This window comes from Rhinopithecus roxellana, chromosome 5 (assembly GCF_007565055.1).
Source record: "Rhinopithecus roxellana isolate Shanxi Qingling chromosome 5, ASM756505v1, whole genome shotgun sequence".
NCBI classification, from domain to species: domain Eukaryota; kingdom Metazoa; phylum Chordata; class Mammalia; order Primates; family Cercopithecidae; genus Rhinopithecus; species Rhinopithecus roxellana.
The window spans coordinates 126,726,269-126,747,456 of record NC_044553.1 but is presented as its reverse complement, the minus strand read 5'-3'; the positions used below and the strand labels follow the sequence as shown (position 1 = coordinate 126,747,456).

Sequence of the window (21,188 nt, the reverse complement as noted above, 5' to 3'; positions counted from 1 at the left end):
TGAGCCATCATATACCCAGCCTAATAAATTCTTTAGTTACCCCTAAATATACAACCTCGTAAAGAAACGTGTATCTGTGTCAGCATGTCTAAATGCATTATAAAAAAGTTTTATCTTGTTTTTCAAAATAGCATATCCCATAGAGGAAAGTTTAGGCCAAGCTTCCTTTACTCCAGAAATTTAGCCAATCAGTATGCTATTGTGACAGCACACGTGTGAAGCTGACCGCATTGGGGTCGTCCACAAATGCAGAGCTGCACTCCGTTGTTTATGCTGTCTGGAGGTTATGAGATACGCACCCCGTCTGCTGAGATCGTTTTAGAAGAAGACTCAAGATGTCTTGGGACTCTCCTGACCCCACTGCAGTGTACTGCGCTTTACCAGGACATTTACTCTTTAGTCATTCCAAGTCTTTGAAGTCACTTTAAGGCTTTTTAAGTCATTTTACGTTATTTTAATGTACTCAGTTTTTTCTGGGTTCCCTAATGGTTGAAATTAAGGATTCTCTGCCACTAAATTAATAATATACCAAAAACAAGTTACATAAAAACAATCATTTAGGCCACAAGTGGTCCCAATGGATTTTTTTCCAGTTGTAGGAAATCTGATCCGTGGAAAGGCAGAGAGAAATTTCCCCTTAGACAACTCTATAGCATCATTTTTCAACTTTATAGTCTAGCATAAAAAGAAACACTGACAGCGAATGGCTCCTCTGCAGATCTCACCTCAGTGTCCACAGGGGACTCTGCATGCAACTGCACCATCATCCACGAACACCCCGTTAACCCACCATCAAGCAACGCAGGCACCTCGAGGGCCCTTTGACTAGTGATGGCAGAAGAACAACAATATTTGGTCTTTGTCCCTATTCTGAGCACAGAGCTCCTAAAACCTTTGGCATTTCCTGAGTGATAAGAGTGACAGGAATTCCTTTTGTTCTAATGAGGCAGCTCTTGGGGGCCCTAGATGGCTTCAGGAGGGGACTGGCTGCCAGGAAGATCAAGGCATGATTAGAAAGTTAACACTGACAGCTCCACCATCCGTCCCCACACCAGTCCGCAGGGAGAGAACCAGGGCTGGAAACTGAGCCAGTCACAAATGGCCAATGATGGAATCAATCATGCCAATGTAGTGAAACCTCAAATCCCCTAAGCAGTGGAGTTCTGGGATCCTCCATATTAGTGCACAGATCTGTGTGTGAGGAGGGTGGTGCATGCATTTGCACTCCATGAGGACAAAAGCTCCGGCACCTGGGACCCTGCTGGAGACCTCACCTACGCACTTCGTCATCTGGCTTTTCATCTGTACCCTTTATAATATCCTTTAAAATAAATAGTAAAGGTAGGTAACGTGCTTTCGTGAGTTCTCCGGGTCATTCCAGCAAATTATTGAACCTGAGGAGAGGGGTTGCAGGAACCCTGATTTGTAGCCAAGTTGCACAGAAGTGTGAGTGCCTGATACCTGTGTCTGATCTGAGGGCCCCGATGAGGGAAGGAGCCCTTAGCCTGTGGTCTGACAATAGCCCTGGGTAATTGGTATTAGAACTGAATTGAATTGTGGGATATCTATTCGGTGTTGGAGAATTAAAGGATCGGCTGGAGTAAGGAGTAGAAAAAGCCACTTGCTAGTGCTGGCACAATGTTGCTAAGTCCGCCCCTTTCACCCACCTTCCACAGTAACTAGTGGCTCCTGTCGAGGCCGGGGACGCAGCCGTGGGAAAGACGAGGCGCTGCACAGGCACATGCTCCCCATGCTGACAAGCGCCGTCTCCTAACTGCTGCTAAGTGAGCCACAAGCTAAGCCAGCAGGGCACTGCACCACGCTCATCCCAGACCTAGGACGTTCAGCAGCAAGGAGGCCTGGCTCTTGGTACAGCCTCCACAATAGGAACTTGGGCCTTCCGGACATAAGAGGACACAGAAAGCAAAGATCAGGCTGTGATCCAACACTGACTGCCGCAGCGACTGCAGTTAGCACCAGTTCTTGAGAAAGACCAAGAAGGGCGGCACATTTCTTTGGGCCTTTGTACCACTTAGGGCTCTTAGCTACAAGTGACAGAAAACCCAACCCAGAATGGCTAAAGCAAAATGGGATTATGAGATCAAATGAGCTATGAGTCTCGGGCAAATAAAATGATGTGGCAGGTAGCACTTCCCAAATTCGCCAGCACTAATATATTCCATCCCACACGCTTTCTCCCACAGCCCCGCTTCCCCATCAAGAAGCTCCTTCCCCTGTATCCGGGGGCCTGTGATGCAGAGAGATGTCTGAGGCCCCCACCGCCATTCCAGCCGTGCTCTTTGGGCCCCCACAGCCTGGGCAGGAGACGCAAGTGAGCAGCCTCCAGATGTTTCTGGCCTCGGCCTCTGCCAGCTCTGGTGATTCCGGGTGGAACAGGACCAGCTGCCCTTTCAAATTCCACGAAGATGGTTGAGATAGGAGTGAAATCATTGCTGTTGCTTTGAGCCCCTGCATTTGGGGATGACTTGTTAGGCAGCCACAGTGCGTGGGGCAGATGACTTTACCAAGGCCCTCCCTTGGCCCTGATGCCTCAGGCGCAAGCCCTGTTCTCAGGCTCCTAGCAATGGTATGCTGTGGCGATGGCCTCTCATCATCACCCCCGTCAGTGTGAGGCCCTCGCTCTCCAGCACCTCAGCAGCAGTGTGCTGGGCTGATGGTTCCGTCTTGGGCTCCGGGTCATCTCCCGTTCTCCCCTAGTGGTCTGTGTGCCTCTCCCAGTACTGAGGTCACGGGCCATTGCTTCCTGCAAAGTATACAGTGTAGGGGGGGTGGTCACCCCGAATCAAAGTGGAGCCATTGTTTCCATCAACACGAACCGCAAAATCACTACACGGTGACTAGAACCTCTTCTGCACCAGCTCTCCTGGCACCCTCCTGACAAGTATTTATGGCTCTTGTGGTTCTCTCAGACTGTCTGGACTGTCTAGCCTTCACGAGCCCCAGACGGCCCCGCGATGCTCCTAGCTCTCCGCTCCTGCCCGATTCACTGTGACCATTCTCAGGGCCATTGATTAGAAGGGTTCAACATACGAATCCACCCACATGGCATCATCCTAAGGCTGAAGATTTTCCGTTGAGGTGCAAACCAACAGGAGAGGTTCTCTGAGTTTGCATGAAGGGAGGGAAAAGGGCAGGGGGTGAGTGGCTTTAAGTTTTCCTTCAGACACGGAGGATCTGCCTGCTCTGAGAAGCCTAAGGCCCATTTCTGCTCTAAGCAGGTGAGAGCTGCCAGAAAAACAGCCTGGTTTTCTCTTTCTTTTCTTACCTTTTCTTTCCTTCCTTCCTTTCTTTCTTCTTTAGCAAATATAACGTGGGTGAGACTAACTTTGAAATTTACATTCAGAAAATATTGATCTCACATTCATGATTTTAACCCTCAGGGGAAAAGAAAGTATTTGACTCTGGTTCAGCGAGTTTACAGCACTGTGATCAATACAGAGATTAACCTTTGAAAAGGCACCCAATATTACATTAGCATCTGTTTTGACCTTTGAGAAAATATGAATGTCTGCCTGGCTACCCTTGAAGCAGCAGACAGAATGAGGGCTTTATAAATCTACCAAGAATTTTATTATGTTTACTGTTAGTCAATGGTAATGATCCCTTTGAATCACACTGAACAAAGCCAGGTCATTTTCAAATATTGTTTCTAAGACAGTATTTTCTGGATGGTTTATTCTCTAGATATTTTTTCACTCTTTCATTTAATTTATCAGCTTGATTTTTTTTTTTTTTTGAGACGGAGTCTTGCTCTGTTGCTCAGGCTGGAGTGCAGTGGCCAGATCTCGGCTCACTGCAAGCTCCGCCTCCCGGGTTTACGCCATTCTCCTGCCTCAGCCTCCCGAATAGCTGGGACTACAGGCGCCTGCCACCTCGCCCGGCTAGTTTTTTGTATTTTTTAGTAGAGACGAGGTTTCACAGTGTTAGCCAGGATGGTCTCGATCTCCTGACCTCGTGATCTGCCCGTCTCGGCCTCCCAAAGTGCTGGGATTACAGGCTTGAGCCACCGCGCCCGGCCAGCTTGATGTTTTTAAAGCCTCACAATAATTAGCTATGTTCTAAGAAACCACAAAAGAAAACAAAATGAGGTGACAAAAGCTTCATTGGAAGCTAAATTCCACAACAAAATTCAACTTAATGTGTCTCTATGTTTAAAGAAATAGTAAAAACTGGCATTATCAATTAACGAAACACTAATTGACTGGTGTATCTTACGTGGGCGGCACCAAAATGGTATGGCCTGGTCCCCACGGAGGAATGTCCTAGAGAACAGGTTTCCACCCAACAAGGGAATCCAGCATTAGCATAATTTCTAGTCAGAAAATCATTTTCTCCAGTGGAGCAAAATAAAATCATATCCTCCCCAGGAAGCGCAGCAAAGATTTCTCAGGCATGGCAGAAAGAACGAGTTGTGGGCCGTGGATGGGCAATATGGACCCGTGGATGGGCGATGCGGACCGTGGATGGGCGATGCGGACCGTGGATGGGCGATGCGGACCGTGGATGGGCGATGCGGACCGTGGATGGGCGATGCGGACCGTGGATGGGCGATGTGGACCGTGGATGGGCGATGCCACTGTCTTGCTTCTGATAGGCAAGGTAATGAGAGCCACCCAATGCCACATCGCTGCATCTGCTCACAATAAACTCCACAGATCAACAAGAAATGCAGATGATGCCACATGGATAGCCTGCCTTTCGACATAACTAGAAGGTGGAGAGCACCATAAACTCCACATTATTACTTGTCAGTAAAGAAGAAAACACCAATTCCCAGCCAAGCTGTCGCTCAGGCCCCTGCCCCTCACCCTTGCAGGGAGCCAGAGAAATCCAGACAATTTTCATAAAAAAGAGAAGAAAGAAATAAAAATTCTAAAATTGAGGAAAGTAACAGCCAGAAGCAGGAAGGCCAACCTAAGCGTAAAACCACTGGAAAACGATCCTGGTGGATTTGTGTATAGACGATGGAGAAAAGACATTGACGTGCACTGGGCTCCAGGAGACAGGCAGGCACGCATCGTCTGCAAGAGAACACAGCAAACAGGCAGGCAGGCGTGCCCATCAGAGCCTGGCAGGGAAGGGGAAAAACAGCGAGGGCCGGGCGGAAATGCAGAATCCTGTAAGACAAAAGGAACCAAAAATGGATGGACATGCCCCACAATTAAAAAAAAAAAAAAAAAAAAGCTGTTACAGAGACTGCTCTCCACCACACTGACCAAAGAACAGGAATCTTCTCAAACTAGGAATCCTGGAACTGACACCGGCTGGCAACCCTGTCCACAAAGCACATAGCCAAAAGCTGACTGACCCTGTGCAATGCTTTCCTAATAATAAAACTGGGCATGAGAATCTAAATACTGAAGCTGGTAAAGATTTCCCCAACAAGCCACGTGAAACTAGGAAACATAAAATCGCATACAAGCCTCTACACTGAATTCCATACCTTCAGATAAGCACTGGGGATGTGCAAAAACAGCCTGAATCCAAAACCCAAATGCTGAGAGCAGAAAACGACAAAAACGTGAAGAATAAAATGAGAAGCCAAAGAAAAAAACCAAATCATGTCAGAAATGAAGATTACATTATAAGGTGTTCCAGGAAGACTATAATCAAATGAAAATGTAATAAGGGGCATTAAAGAAAGAAAGCAAACAAGAGGCCAAAAACAAACTGAGTAGTAAAACAAGCCAGAAAGAAAGGTGGTTGAAATGGAAGCCAGGCCAGTGAGACTCAACATAAAGAGATCCATGAAATAGTAAAATATAACAAACACTTAAAACTCTGATCCAAGAAACCTTTCTGGACTCAAAAGAAGACATAATGCTACATGTTAGGCCCATGACACCCATGGGATACCTGGGAATATCTTAGTAAAACTATTAGACTCTGAAGATAAATTTGCAGAATCCTCCAAGCCCGTAGCAAAATTACCAAATAACTTCAAATGTAAGAGAACTAGGCTGCCATCAGACGTCCCACACACACATATAGCTGAGGCCACAACGGAGTAACACCTTCAGGAAACCCAGAGAAGGTATGTGTGAATCCAGGGTGTACTAGGAAGCAAAGTGTCTTGTCAAATGTTAAGGACATAGAACGCAGCCTTAAACCTACGAAAGCTCAGGGGTGCTGTACCCAGGAGCTGATCTTGGGCTCTTAAAGATTAGCTTCACCTGTCAAAAGGCAGGAACACGTCAGCCAAAGAGCCAATGGTGAGGATCTAATAGACTTAATCGTGGATCTAAGAGAAACAAGCACAGAACAATGGTGGGTGGAGGAACAGTGACGATGTTATGTGTTTTGAAAGCAGAAATACTTCAATTAGTAAGTGGGTAGAGAAAGAAGGGAAGAGAAAAGTAGAATCAACTTATCAGTGATCATTTAGGCAAGAGGTAGAAGTCAAAGGTTATCATTAAAGATAGACAAATGAGGTATAAAAGACTACGTAAGAAAGCAGAAGACTAAAGACAAGTGAAAAAGTGTAAGAACAAAGGTAATCACTAGAACAAAATACAAACCTTTCAAATTGCAAGGAGAAATTTTAGAAAATAAAAGAGCAAAAAAAGATATGCATATAGAGAAACACACCAACTAAAATACACATAAAACCTATAATATGGAAAATGTGTAGTCATATCGATAAATGTGAGTGGACTAAATTTATTTATTAAAAGAAAACAATACTTTCATTTTGGTTCACAAAGCAAGTCCCAACAATATACAGTCTATACGAGACACACCCAAAACAAAGTGCTTTAGAAAGGTTGAAAGCTAAGAAAACGATTTGTGATTCCAACACTGAATAAACTATAATCAAGCCAAAGAGCACTAAGCATGACAGAAGGGATGTTTAATCGTGCCTCCCACTCACAGTGGAGACAGAACAGTGGCAAGTATGTATCCACCAGATAACACACTAACCACCTTTTAAAGATAAACAGTAAGAGATTCAAGGAGAAATAAAGAGACATACTTGTAACAGGAAATATTTAACATGCCACTTTAGGTACATGACAGATTTAGTGCACAAAAACTAAGTAAGGATGTAAACGACCTAGTATAATCATTGGGTAGATCTGAGAAAGATGTAAGTTTATACAATAACAATAGAGAATGCACACTATAAAGTATGATCAAATTTGATCACAAAGAAACCAGATGTAAGTTCCATCAAAATAGAAATTAATAAAATAAATAACAAGATTATTCAAACTGGAAATTGAAAAGAACCATTATTAAACATCCAACTCAGATGAAAGGCAAACCACACTGAAAATACAGAAATCCTAGAAATAATGATAATGGAAGCATTATATATTAAACTCCATGGAATACATTTAAAGCAGTGTTCAGCAGAAAAAGCATGGCCTTAAACACTTATGGCAAATAAAACAAACAAATAAAAATAAATGAAATAAATTTGAAATTTGAAAAAACTAAAGAACAGCAAAGTAAATCAAGAGAAAGCACTAGGAAGGGAATGATAAAGATAAATGCAGCAATTAACAAGGCAGAAAATAGAAAACTAGACTAAGAAATACATCAAGTCTTATTTTTTGAAAAATAAAACAGAACTAGATGAATCGTGAACCACTAATCAAAAATAAATCCACAGATAAAAAATGACAAGGGGAAAATAACCACCAAAACAGGCAAAATTTAAAAATAATTCTAAGAAAATATTTGCAGACCTCTCGATACCAATATTTTTAGGGTAATTTTAAATTATGTGTCTATTCCAATATTTCTGATCCTAATAAAAGTGTAATGCAGTGTGTTGTCTCTCATAGCTGCAGTAATCAGACAGTGCGGTACTGGGAAGGGACAGCCATCCAGATAAATATGCCAGAACAGAGAACCCGGGAACAGATCCACAAAGATGCACTCAGCCGATGAGTGACAGCTGCAACAGCAACTCAGCGGAGGAACCATAGCCTTTGTACCAAATGGTGCTAGAGTGTGGCGAGATCCACAGGCAAACACAAAAAGAACCTTGATGTAAACCTCACACCTTATATGAAACTTAACTCAGAATGGAACATGAATTTAAATGTAACATGTAAATCAATAAAATTTGGGGGGGAAAAGAGCACACGAGATAATCTTTGAAAAATATCTAGGGCTAGGCAAAAAGTTCTCCTGCTGTCATGCTTTTGACACCAAAAACACGACACATTAAAAAATTGTTTGACACACTGGGCCTCATCAAGATTCAAAACTTTTGCTTTGTATAAGAACCTGTTAAGTGGATGAACAGACAGTCTACAGACTGGGAGAAAATGTCCTATCTGCTTTCTTCGTAAGAGCCCCAAACTGGAAACAAGTCAGGTGATCTTCAATGAGGAGGCGACTAAACAACCTGTGGTCCATCCATGCCACAGAGTGCAATGCAAAGAAATCAAATACTGGCATGTGAGACAACTTGGATGAATTGCTAGACCATGATGCTGAGTGAAAGCAGCCAATGCAAAAAGGTCACGTGTTGTATGATTCCATTTATTTAGCATTCTTGTAATGACAAAATGCTAGAGATGGAGAACAGATTGGGGCAGGGCTAGAGGTGGGAAGGATGCAGGGCTGGCTGGAAAAGGCCAGCATAAGGGCGCCTCATAGCGATGGAACTCTTCTGTGTGCCTTGACTGCATCAATGGCAACATCCTGGCTGTGATCTTCTACTATCGTTTGTCACAATTTTACTGTCAGGGGTTTCCGCACAAAGGGCTCACAGAATCTCTCTGAATTATTTCTTACAACTGCACATGAATCTACAATTATCTTGAAAGAAAAAGGTTTAAAACATTAATGAAAGCAAAAAGTATAGATAAAAATGGAGCTTTGGGAGGCCGAGACGGGTGAATCACCAGGTCAGGAGATTGAGACCATCCTGGCTAACACGGTGAAACCCCGTCTCTACTAAAAAATATTAAAAAAAAAAAAACTAGCCAGGCGAGGTGGCGGGCACCTGTAGTCCCAGCTACTCAGGAGGCTGAGGCAGGAGAATGGCGGGAACCCAGGAGGCGGAGCTTGCAGTGAGCTGAGATCCGGCCACTGCACTCCAGCCTGGGCGACAGAGCGAGACTCTGTCTCAAAATAAATAAATAAATAAATAAATAAATAAATAAATAAATAAATAATAAATAAAATAAAAATGGAGCTAAAGTTTATCCATTTCGACTACAGAATATCTAAAGTTCCTCTGCAAAATTTAAAATACAAAAATAAGCTTAAAAATAGTCACAACATGTATATCAGAACTGATTTCTGTAGGTGCAAGAGAGCTTCTGAAAAATAGGAAAATTCATCTCTCAAGAGAAAGACAGAGGCAAAGGATATGAATAGAAAGTTTACAAAATAAGAAATGCAAATATTCAATGCTTATGCAGAAAGAGTATAATCACAGTAGAATTAATTAAAACAAAACATGAGTCTATTGTTAGCCAGCCAGATGAACCTTGAGCATTTCAAATGGCAGTGACGAGTTTCAACAGTGAAGTTAGATAAAGTGTGCGGAGAGCGACATTTCTGGACGCCAGCTTGTCAATATTTATCTGGATTCCTAAAACATCATTCATTTAGCCAGCAGTTCTATGTCAGAAAATTTATCTTCAATTATCAGAAATGAAACAAGGTTTTATCTATAAAGATATTTATCACACCATAATAAGAAACAGCAAGCAACCTCAATACCTCAGTGTAAAATGAACCAGGATATATCTGCCTGTTGTAGGCACAGCTATTCTATTTTGGAAGGACAATTGGTCCTAGGTAAGATGGTCACAATAGAGTATAAAGAATAAAAAGTAGGACACAGTGTGATTTGAAGGCTTTGTAAAATATATGTAATCTATGGTAGGCAGGGAAAATGTAAGAAAACACACCAAATTACGATCAGTGGCTACTTCTAGGTAGCAAAATTATAGGTTACTTTTATATTTTATTGATTGACACATTTTCTGTTAAATACTTATCTACATCATGAGAGAAATTATCATTTTTTAAAATATTCTGCACTGTGTATCACAGGAAGCCCCCTTTTGTGAAAATAAATCTCTGAGTTATAGATAAAAGTCGAATTAGTGCATGTGCAATTGCAAATTAAGCAATTCATGCAAATAAAGTCCCTAGCGCAATTAAATAACCATCCCCTGGGCAAAAACTGCTCTGATTTCTGCACAGCAAGGACCTGGCAAGAAGGATGGTCAGAGTTGGAAGAACTGGAACCAGGCAAAAACAAGGAAGGATCTCTGTTGACCACTCACCGCAGAGACACTCTCCATCCAAGAAGATGCATGTGACTCATAAGGCTGGGGCTAATGAGCTTTCAGGGAGACAACTGGCAGTCTTGCCCAAGCTTTCTGAGGCCACCGACTTCCTGTCACACTAGCCGTTCACCACAGTAACTGCACACACACACACACACACGTGTGTCACACACTGCACACCAAATGCAAGACCTGTGTGAAAAGTTCAGTGCCCACATGCATCACCCACTGGAGCTGAACCTCAGGCACTTTACGTGTCCCAGGTGGAGTGGACGCAAACCCTTTCAGTTGGGCAGATGTCTGGTTATGATTCCGAAGTGCTACTTGGGAAAAGATCAGACTGCGATTGCGCTAAAAATCTTCTTTTTAAAAAAATACTAATACCAGGCCTCCCGTGCCTACCTGTGAGACCAACTGGTGTTGCAAAAAGCCGTGAGGTTTTTCCGCTCTCTGAGATTAAGCCTATGGGCCTGCCAGGAAGTAGAGGGACCAGTACGTGGTACGCTTGCCCAACCAAACAAGAGGAGATGGGGGACGTGAGCACGACGGCCTTCCAGGGCTGCAGAAGTTAGGAGCCCGGCCCAAATGAAGGGGGCAGAGCTGGCAGAGAGGGTGAACTGAACCTCCCCCTGCTGCCCACTCAGCACGCTTGTCTCTGATCCCCTCTCTCGGCTGTGACCCTCACTGACCATAGGGCAAAGATGAGAAGATGGCAGTGTGCAGTAGGCCACCCTGCAAAGGCCACTGCCATATTTGCTGTAATAAATGCTGCTCTCACTAAGATATTTCTTGTTTAACTGACAGGATGATTTCTTTTATGCTCAGCAGAGGCAGATGAGAGTCCACACAGAAAGAAGTGGGCCAGACATTAAGTTTTGAACCCTGTCCCTTAGCGGCAGGGTCAGCGATATGCCCAGAGTCCCACCAGGAGATGCACACTCAGCATCCCCTGCAGCTCACTCCCAAGTCACCCAGGTGTGTCATTCAGATTGATGCCTCAGCAAAATTACCACATAGTACTAGTTTCTTACGAACCACGGAAATGGCCAATATCCTAAGTCTGGCAAAAGCCAGTGTGCTGCTGTTCAAAGAGCCTGCTGTGTGTGGGTCCTCAACTGGGCACGATGGCCAGGGTTCTGTTCCCAAGCCAGTCCCAGGCGGCAGTGCCTGGTGCAGGGATCGCTGCCTCCACCGGCTACAGGGTTCTCTGCCACTCAGCCAACATTGAGGTTCCAAATCTTTCCCCGAGGCTGGTTCTGAGAACCATCACTGTGCACACACCCAGTGCGAATGTACAAAGAACTCCACAGAAAGCTTGCTTGACACCAAATGAAGAAAGTTCATTTTAACAGCACCATTTGACAGGGGCTTCCAGCTTCCATTCTGCCCCCTCACCTGTTTGCAACGTGCAGTGTGCCACTCGCACAGACGTGCCGGCAGTCAGGGCCCCAGCGTGCACCCAGCTCCTCCTAGAGCAGGCTCTACTCTGCAGGCACCTGCTGAACGCCCCCACCCCTGAGGGCCTCATCTCTCCGCAGTCCTCCTGAGAGGTGCCCACACAAGAGAGGGAAGCCACTGCCAGGATGCCCCATTCCACCATCCTGGCTTCAGTCTGCAACCTCACGGGGTCTTTGCTAGCAGGGACTGTGCAATCCAGCAGGGGAATGTCAGACTCGACATACACCATCTTCGTGGATAGTAAGCGCACAAGTTCCCACTGGAATTTTCAAGAGGACAGCCACATGAAATACCTGGCAAGCCCACAGTCATTTCCTGGCCCCCTGACTCAACCCGAGTCATCCAGAATGTCTGAACCATCCTTCGTGTTATGGAGCTAATCCCAGCAATTTTTTTTTTCTTGAGACAGAGTCTCATTCTGTCACCTGGGCTGGAGTGCAGTTGCACGACCTCAGCTCACTGAACCTCTGCCTCCCGAGTTCAAGCAATTCTTCTGCCTCAGCCTCCCAAGTAGCTGGGATTACAGGTGCACGCTGCCACACCCAGCTAACTTTTTTGTATTTTCACCGTGTTGGGGTTTCACTGTGTTGCCCAGGCTGGTCTCGAACTCCTGAGCTCAGGCAATCTGCCCGCCTCGCCCTCCCAAAGTGCTAGGATTACAGGCGTGAGCCACCAGCAATAAATTTTTAATGTGTTCTTTTCTGAGTTAATCTCCCCCATACCACAGTCTCTCTAATTGCTAAAAATATGCTTATCTTAGCGTTTAATGTGCTACTTTTTAATTAAGTAAGCTCAGGAACTAGACAGTTTAACAGAAATTTAAAGTGAATGTAAAAGTACCTGAAAAATTCCATGAAGGAGAACCCATATCCATGCTGCTCTGCAATTCCTGCACACACCACGTTTGCCGACGCGCCAATCAGTGTCCCATTACCTAAAGTTAAAATTTAAAAACAAAATCCCAGTTCATCCTGGTGGTCAGCTTCTGTTCTCTTTGGTTTGTAATATTTAGATCGTCTCACAGGCTTTGATTTGATGATTATTTTACAGTCAAAGTGACTGCTCTGTAAATATCTGGAAACACACAAGCAGAAAATAAGCTCACTGATTGCAAATACCACGATTCATTTATGGATAAAACCATGGCTGTTGTATGTAACAAAGAGGAAGAAAGCTAAGGAGAATGGGCAAGTCACTGTAGGGCTGTGAGTCTCTTAAGAGAAAAATGCAAACCGGGCCAACAACCAAAGCCGAGAATGTGTGTCCCTCAGGAATGCAGTCTCAGACAGGAGCCACCTTCCTCCAGACTGCAGGCCCAGACACTAGGAAACTCTTTCGGTGGATGAAAGGATAGGTAAAAACAAGCAGGTGGAACCCCTTTCCTTCGGATCTTCACCAATGGCATCTCCTTGACATAAAACACCTCTCTGGGTAAGCTTTTACGACTGTGCACACACACCTGTGCCGTCCTCGTGGCCTGGTGAGCAATAGAGCCAAGGCGGCCACTCGGGTCATCAGATCCAACTCCCACACACACTCACAGCCAGGGAAGGCCCAGGAGCCTCCTCCATCCCTCCCAGCCATCGTGGTCAGCGTTCGTGAACAGGTCCGTGATTCAGGCTCAGCCAGTTTAGCTGAGTCCTGACGTCCGTGCACACACGGTTGAGGAAGAGTCGCCCTCTGTCTCCATCTCTCTCCCCTTCTATGGAGGATGGATGAACTGTGTGACACTGCCCTGGAGCTGCCTACAGCATGTCAGTGTGGGAGAGTGACCTTTCAGAGGCTGGACAACATGGATGACAGAGCAGGTGGAGGCCCCACGTCCCCGTGAAGACACAGCACAGACAGGGTGAGCAGTGTGCCCAGGTGTCGGGCCGGGAAGTGGAGTCCTGACTGTGAACCATTCTGGCTCCAGAGGAAGACCAGTGAGGGGTGGGGCTCAGGCCTGCCGCAGGCCATTCCCTAGATAGCCAGACGGAGTGTCTGAAGGGCCCAGTGCAAGTCTTCAGGGCAATGCTGGCCCAAACAGCCCCCTCTGGGCACGGCTGCACCAACGCATCCATCCCATCATCCTGCCTGCCAACCCCGCTCCTTCCCTGGCCAGGAGACCTGCTCAGTGAGACTCCACACCCTTGCCAAGCCATCTTACGTGGCCATCATTTCTCACTGTCTGATGAGTCTCTTCCCACAGAGAAGCGGATGTTCTTTGGCCAGCCCTGCCCTGCTAGGCCCCGCCCTGCTCGGACCTGCCCTGCTCGGCCCCGTGAATGCACCTGGCTCCCAGGACAGCATCAGCCTGCAACCTAAACCCTGCTAACTCCAGGACTTCACGAGCAGAACCCAACCCACGGTCCAAGTTCACATTCAGCAACTTGCAAGAGTGCTGAAAATAAGACTCCACTTATCTTCTCTCCCGTTAAGGAATAGTATTGAAAAAACGCCCGTTTTCCAATTAAAATGATAGCATTGCAGGTAGGTCCTGCCCAGATGGAGAGCATCTCATCCTGTCTGCTGTGCGTGTGCATTTCTGATCTGCGAGGGACCCGCTTCCCAGGAAACAGAAGGATCTTTCCTTTTCCTTTTGCAGGTTGCCAAGGTGAGCTGCTCAGGAGGCTGTTTTGGTCCTGAGCACTCTGGACTCAGGGAAAGGAATGGGGGCAGGAAACGATGTTTAAGGATCTGCAGGAGGGGCTGCATACCGCCTGGGGCCTGCATGAGGAAGGCTGGGTGAGGATGGGGGGGCAAGTGGGTGAGCCCTGTGGACCCAGCTCTTTCCTTGGAAGGGGAGATGCGGCTGAGGACAGGCAAAGGCAGGGCTGGCTTATGTCATGGGGGTGACGGCTCAGCCTTTAGACATCAGACATCCACCCACCTTCTCAGGAGTGTCGTGTGGGTGACACCGTGGGGCTGCTCTCCCCCAGAGGCCCTCCTGCACCCGGACATGTCTGAATCGCCTGGCCTCCCTCCCCGAGGGCCCTCCTTCTCAGCTATCCCCCGGCAGAAGTCCTTGGCCTTCTCACAGACTCACAGCCTGGGAGGCAGGACATCAACTCATTAAGTCGCACGGAGTCTGCTTCTTTAAAGAAAGCTTTACGGCAACAGAAACCCGATGAACTTAGACACTTAGACACATGGGCGACCACCTCCTCCCCAGTAAGGAGAAGCCTGGAGGCAGAGGGCGGGGAGCCGGTGCTAGGCCTGCTACTGTCAGGCAGGTCTCCACTGTTCTCGGCCTCTCCCTCCCCTCACAGGATGGCTTCCCAGCCACATCTAAGGCAGGAGGGCAGGGAGGAGAACTGGCACCAACACGTTTTGATGACGAAGGCATAGGCTATGGCAAAGCCTCCCACATAGGCCCCTCCTGTCTTATTGGTCAGCAAAACGAGACAAGCAAGGCTGGTACCAAAGCAGAGAGGAGGCCAAAGAGAGGAGGCCCCAGAGAGGAGGCCCTGCAGACGAGGCCCCGGAGAGGAGGCCATGGAGAGGAGGCCCCGCAGACGAGGCCCCGGAGAGGAGGCCACAGAGAGGAGGCCCTGGAGACGAGGCCATGGAGAGGAGGCCACGGAGAGGAGGCCACAGAGAGGAGGCCATGGAGAGAGGCCCCAGAGAGGAGGCCCCAGAGAGAGGCCTGGAGGTTACAGGTCAGCTCTGGCAGGTCCTGCACAGACATATTGGAAATAGAGTGTGTCTGCCAATGCAACAGAAGGAATGCTAGATTTAAATTCAGAAGACCTCAATTAAGTCTCAAACCTTCTCAGCCCTGTAAACTGAGCAAATCCCCCACCATTTCTGTTATATTAACTGAGGTGTTTGTGTTAGTAGGGAAAGGAAGACGCAAAACCAGCTGGTGTTAGCCGTAGGGAACATTTACCTCCTGGTGACAGGCAGTCCCAGGTGGCACAAATCCAGATGCAGCAGAGCTCTGTGGCACGGTCAGGACCTTCTTCCTGCACCTGTGTGCTCTGCCACCAGCCAGCAACACTCAGAGCCAGCCCACATTTGAGCTGCAGATGCTGCAGGCATCTCCTCACCATGCATCCAGACATGACCTTGGCCAGAGGAGGGAGTGGGACCCCTATGTCTCCTGAGGTATGGTCTCAGGGCCAGGAAAATCATTATCAGAAGCTCCTCCCTCTCTCACAGAAGACACTCCCTCACGTCACCCGGACTCCACATGGCTTTGGTCTGCCCATCCCTATGCCAGTCCCTGGGCCAGAAACCCAGCTGCCCATCCCTCCCTACCATGGGCAGGGGCAGAGAAGCAGGAAGTCTGCTTCCTCTGTGTTTATGAGGACCGTCACCACCTTTCCTGGCATCTCTTGGGCTGGTTGTGGGGTTCACACAGGATTAAGAATGTGAGCCTACTATTCAGATGCCAACGATGTTGCAGTCATTTAATAAGATGCCAGCAGGGTTTTAAGAGTATTCCACATGGTATGGGCTCCATGTGGTGGGGAGAACAAGGCCCCAGGTGTCACTTCCCCAGCTCAAGCCTCCCTCCCAGTTTCCACTGACAGCGAAGCACAGGGGGGTCGGCCTGTACATGAACAGCCCTGCCTGTCCTGGCACGCCCAGGTCATCCTGCATGGGAAGATGACGCATGGATTCAGAGGCAGAACAAGGGCATTTTCAAAACCATGCCTAGCTCTGTTTGTGATGAACGTTGCACACAAAGAATCAAATCTCAAGGGTAACTCCTGTGTCTGCAGTACACGTTCCACTCAATAGGCCACACTCTCAGAACAGTGAGATTTTCCACCTGACAGAACTCTAGGCATGGACATTCCCTTTGGCGAGTTGAAGAGCCACCGGTCCTTCAAGACCTGGATGTAACCTAAGGAAAGCAGCAGCCTCAGGGTTTGAACATAGCCACGGGCTGCCTGGATTGGTTTGAACATAGCCACGGGCTGCCTGGATTGGTGTGAACACAGCCACGTGCTGCCTGGATTGGTGTAAACACAGCCACGTGCTGCCTGGGTTGTTGAGAAAATAGTCACGTGCTACCTGGATTGCCCACAGCCTCTAGATAACCATGGCAGGGAAGAGCTCTTCACTCTTCATGCTCACTTCACTTCCTCCCCACAGGTTTTCTACCTTAGGATTGCACCTGCCAGTAACGCCTTAGCACATGAACTTGCCTCCACCTCTGCTTTCCAGGAAACTCAGGCGAAGGCAGGTTTTTCTGAAGGCTTATTTGAATTGTTCTTAGCTCTTCATGAAAAGAGCAACCAAAAAGTACTGGGGTCAGACCAGAAGAAAGGAAAGGAAGGAAAGGAAAGGAAGGGAGGGGAGGGGAGGGGAGGGGAGGGGAGGGGAGGGGAGGGGAGGGGATGGAAGGAAAGGAAGGAAGTTGTTTCAAAGTACCCAGTGAATCACCTCCAATTTATAGAGCAAATGACATTTCTCAAACCAAGCGAAAACTTCTATTGAAAGTGTTCTTCAGAATGCCAACCCTAGAGAGTGGAAAGCTGGTGTTTCATGGGGACAGAGCTTCCGCCTGGACTGGTGAAAAGACCTCTGCAGGTGGACAGTGGCACAACACTGTGGATGTCCCTAATGCCACTGAACTGTGCACTTACACACCGTTAAGATGCTAAATTTTAGGTTACAGATATTTTACCCTAATTTCTGTAAAATGCCCAACCCTGAGTCAATGAGAAAGGGCCTCGAGGGAGTAAGTGTACAGTTAACTCCCAACACAGCTGCACTCCTGCCGTGCCAGGAACAGGTGCCTTTCAATCTCCAGAGCTGCTAGATTAAAATGCTCCTAAGACTGAACACATCCATTATTCACTGCATCCCTGCTTCCAAAGTGTGCTCAGTTAGGAAGTGTCTAATCCCATTTTAGGAATTAGCCTATAAATGGCACACATTGACGTCTCTCCTAGAGAAATCTCCTCCACATGGATCCTACATGTTTTGGGGAAATCCAAACTAGCTCACAAGGCCTCTCACTCTGTACAACCTGGCTTTAAACTTCCCCGTCTGCAGAACCTCCTCTGACATCTCCAGTCTCTCCTCGGGGCCCCGTGCACTCAGGGCACACCTCCGTTACAGGACGTGTCGGCCTATGCTGCAACCTTCGTTTAGGTGGCCATCTTCCTCACTCGACAGCAGGGGTGTGAATTCACTGTCTGGCACAACGTCAGGGTATAGCAGAGGCTCAGCAAGTTCAAACGAACAGAATCCTCATCGTGGATGCGTTTCCAGGTGTCCTCGGATCCTGTTCCTAACTGTTGACGTTAAATGTAGCTCTGCACTGCCTTCCCGGGACTGGTTCTTGGATGGGGCAATTTTAACAGTTCTGCACTCTCGGAAGAACTTGAGGCATCAGTCACCGACTTAGATGAATTAGTTGTTCACGGACATTACAGAAACTTCACTGGATGACATTAATCCCCCTTTTCAGCCAAGGAGATAAACTAACCAGAGAGGCATTGATTTAATAGTCAGAAATCAATCAGAGAACAAAGAAAGCTGGATTATCTAAGCATACCTGGATATAAGAATAAAAACTTAAAGTGCATCTGATATGTTGATCTAAGATTCTTCACAATCCCCTTGTGTTCCCAAAGGTGATCAGGCTTCTCAGATGTGAGAAGGACTCCCCCGCCATTCTCTCCACAGCAACTGCATCCACAACCCTGTGTCTGGTCACCAGAGGTCAGTCTCTCCCAACACTCTCTCTAATCCACTTCTCGTGGTCTCCAAAGTACAATGCCCACCCCAAAAAAACCTTTACTCTTTCTTCCCACTCTTATGGGTTAGAGTCTCTCCACTTCTCACTGTCTCCAAAGTACAATGCCCACCCCCAAAAAATCCTTTAATCTTTCTTCCCACGCTTATGGGTGCGAGTCTCCACTTCTAGCTGACCCACTTGTCCCTCCACTGCTTATCGAGGGACTAAGAGAGAAACAGAACCGCAACTGAGGATGGCTTCTGAGTCAAAATCTGTTTCTAAACCTAAGCATGGCCCACATGGGCACAGGGCAGGAACACATCAGCTGTGAGGCGTCAGAACCACGCATCCCCAGGCCACGGGCCCAGGAAGTCGGGGGCAGCTCTGCAAAGAATGGGAAGGAACGGAGTTGCCCTGGAATTGCTCTGTCAAAGCTGAACATGTGTGTCCACTCAGGAAACCATCCGGACTCTCCTTCATTTGCTTTTAATTTGACACACACTAACTGTTGCTTTGGGCTGGACGGAAGTGTGGGTGCGTACCCCTCCCCCCACCCATGCGGTCAGCAGCCCCTTACCTCCCAGGCAGGCACCGAATGCCAGGGCATACATGAGCGGCGGCGCGGGCAGGCCGACCTCAGGGTCGCTGGCTCAGGTTCAGGAGCACAGGAATCTGTGGAGGAAAAGGACATTGATGCCACGTCCCATGGAAGCTCAGAGAAGCTGCCATACTGTGACCAATTTAGAAAATCCAAATGCTTTCTCACCTTTCAAACTCTAAGGAGTATAGGATTTGTGGAAAGAAACCAAAGCAAACTTTGGAATCCACAAAAACTTGAATTTAAACTCATCTGTATGTCTTTGATGCCAGCTACCCCAACTGGTCCTCCTGGTCCTGAGCCCCACCAGCTGCTGTGGCTCTTACACAGGGTAAAGGTACACAGAGTTTAACACAGGGCCTGAGAACGCAGCCATCAAAGCAGAGCTCACAGAACCCCGCAAGTGCTGTGCTAACTATGCACACGTCATCTGGAATCCTCAAACATCCCTCAAGTGTGCTGTTACTCCTTCCTTTGACAGACAAGGAAACCAGGATGCAGAGAGGCACAGGAGCACAGACCTCAAAAGCAACCCAGCTGGAACTCACACACAGTTCCCTGACCCTAAACTGCACACTGGGTCCCCTGTGCTAAGCGACTTCTCGCGGCTGCCCCCTGCCAGGCACCCTGAGCCTGCTAGCCATTTGTAGCATGACGACAGGTACCAGATTCTACAGCCAGGAAGCACCATTCTCTAGTCAGCCATGCCAGCCTCTGGTGCAGCTTTCTGACGTTGATATACTTTGCATTACTGTAATCAATGAAACACAGTGGCTGTGAAATTTCTGTAAGAAATCTGTGTTCAAGGAGCATGGCCCCTTGTGGCTTATTGCTAGAAGGAGCCGGGAAGGACACAGCCATGGAGCCTGCCTCCAGGAGACTCCGGAGAATGGACGGCCTTGATGTTCCCACCAGACGCCTCAGGGAGCCCACGGGGTGTGAAGGAGAGAACCCTGGGCCCGCCACCTCAGGCAGTTGCGTATGTCAACCTCTCTAAATAGCAGCAGACGGAGGAGAGTGCCAATGGTGGCCGATCTGGAGAACGTTACACAAAAACACAAACGGAAAGCGGACCCCAGTGTGGAGATGTGAGTGACGTGCAATATTATTCAATGCCGAGAATTAAGGGGCAAGAGAGCCGCCCTCTGCTGGGTGCTCAGTCCCCCGATGTCCTGAAAGGGGTGCCTCAGGGCTCACTTGGGAAGATCCGTTCACCCTCAGCTCCTGATCGCTGCAGCAGGATTTCATGTGTGCGCTCGGCAGCGTCCTGCTGGGGCAGGGGGCTCCTCCGCCCCCAGATTCTGGGCTTGCCTAGTGGCTTCCTTTGACCGACGGAATGTGGGTGGGTTGGACAGAAGATCTTGTGTTTCTGCCTGCCCCTCTGGAAGGTCAGGCTCTCGGCCACAAAGGAAGATGGAGCCTAGGCACTGCCACTGCTCAGGGGAGTCCCCATGGTGAGGACATGTGGAGCAGGGTCCCCCAGCCCCAGCAGAGTCCGGACTAGGAAGCTGCAGCCAGGCCACTGACCCATGTGCCTGCTACGCACGTGTCTCCACCAGCCCTGGGTCTGGTTCTCGAGAGCTGCCTTGCAAGGTCTAGAAAGGAGCCCTTCACGTTTGCTGGGTCACAAGGGGCGTGTTGAACGGCTCAATTTTTCATTGTCAGTAGTGTCAAATATACACTGGAAGAGAAATAAGTAACACGCTAGGGAAAGCATCTGATTCTGCAGCTATCGATCTGATGCAGGATCAGAAACGCCTGGCAGCAGGGTACTCCCGCGCAGTCCCTGAGGCACTTTTCAAGCTTTGCTTTTGTTGTCTTATGATAAGCACAATTATCATAGAGGCTCCTTCACACTTGATGTCTTTGTTCTTTGGAGGAGGGAGCGAAGTGAAACTTCTCACCACTGCCAGTCATCAATGAGCACAGCTAGCACACACACGTCACTGTGAGGCCACAGGGCCCTGTAGGCGCTGAGCACCACGTTGTTGGTGCAAAGCCAGCCTCTACCCTACAGGGCTGCACATGCCACCCGCAACAAGGAGACAGAGTCAGAACAACTAAGCACAGGACCCTGGGCCCTTGTTGGGGCACTGCAGTCTCAAGGGAGGAGGCGATGTCATCAAGCTTAGTGATGCAGAAATTCCAGCAAGTGCCCTGTGCTGTGAGG

General features: G+C 47.9%; 1 protein-coding gene across 1 annotated transcript in view; it reads right to left on the bottom strand.

Annotated features, from left to right (window-relative positions):
* OCA2 (OCA2 melanosomal transmembrane protein) overlaps positions 1–21,188 on the bottom strand; it is a 349,097-nt gene that overhangs the window by 74,785 nt on the left and 253,124 nt on the right. The window contains 3 exon segments of the mRNA XM_010355208.2: positions 12,582–12,675; positions 18,998–19,064; positions 19,066–19,092. Of these exon segments, the coding sequence (XP_010353510.2) occupies positions 12,582–12,675; positions 18,998–19,064; positions 19,066–19,092 (188 nt within the window).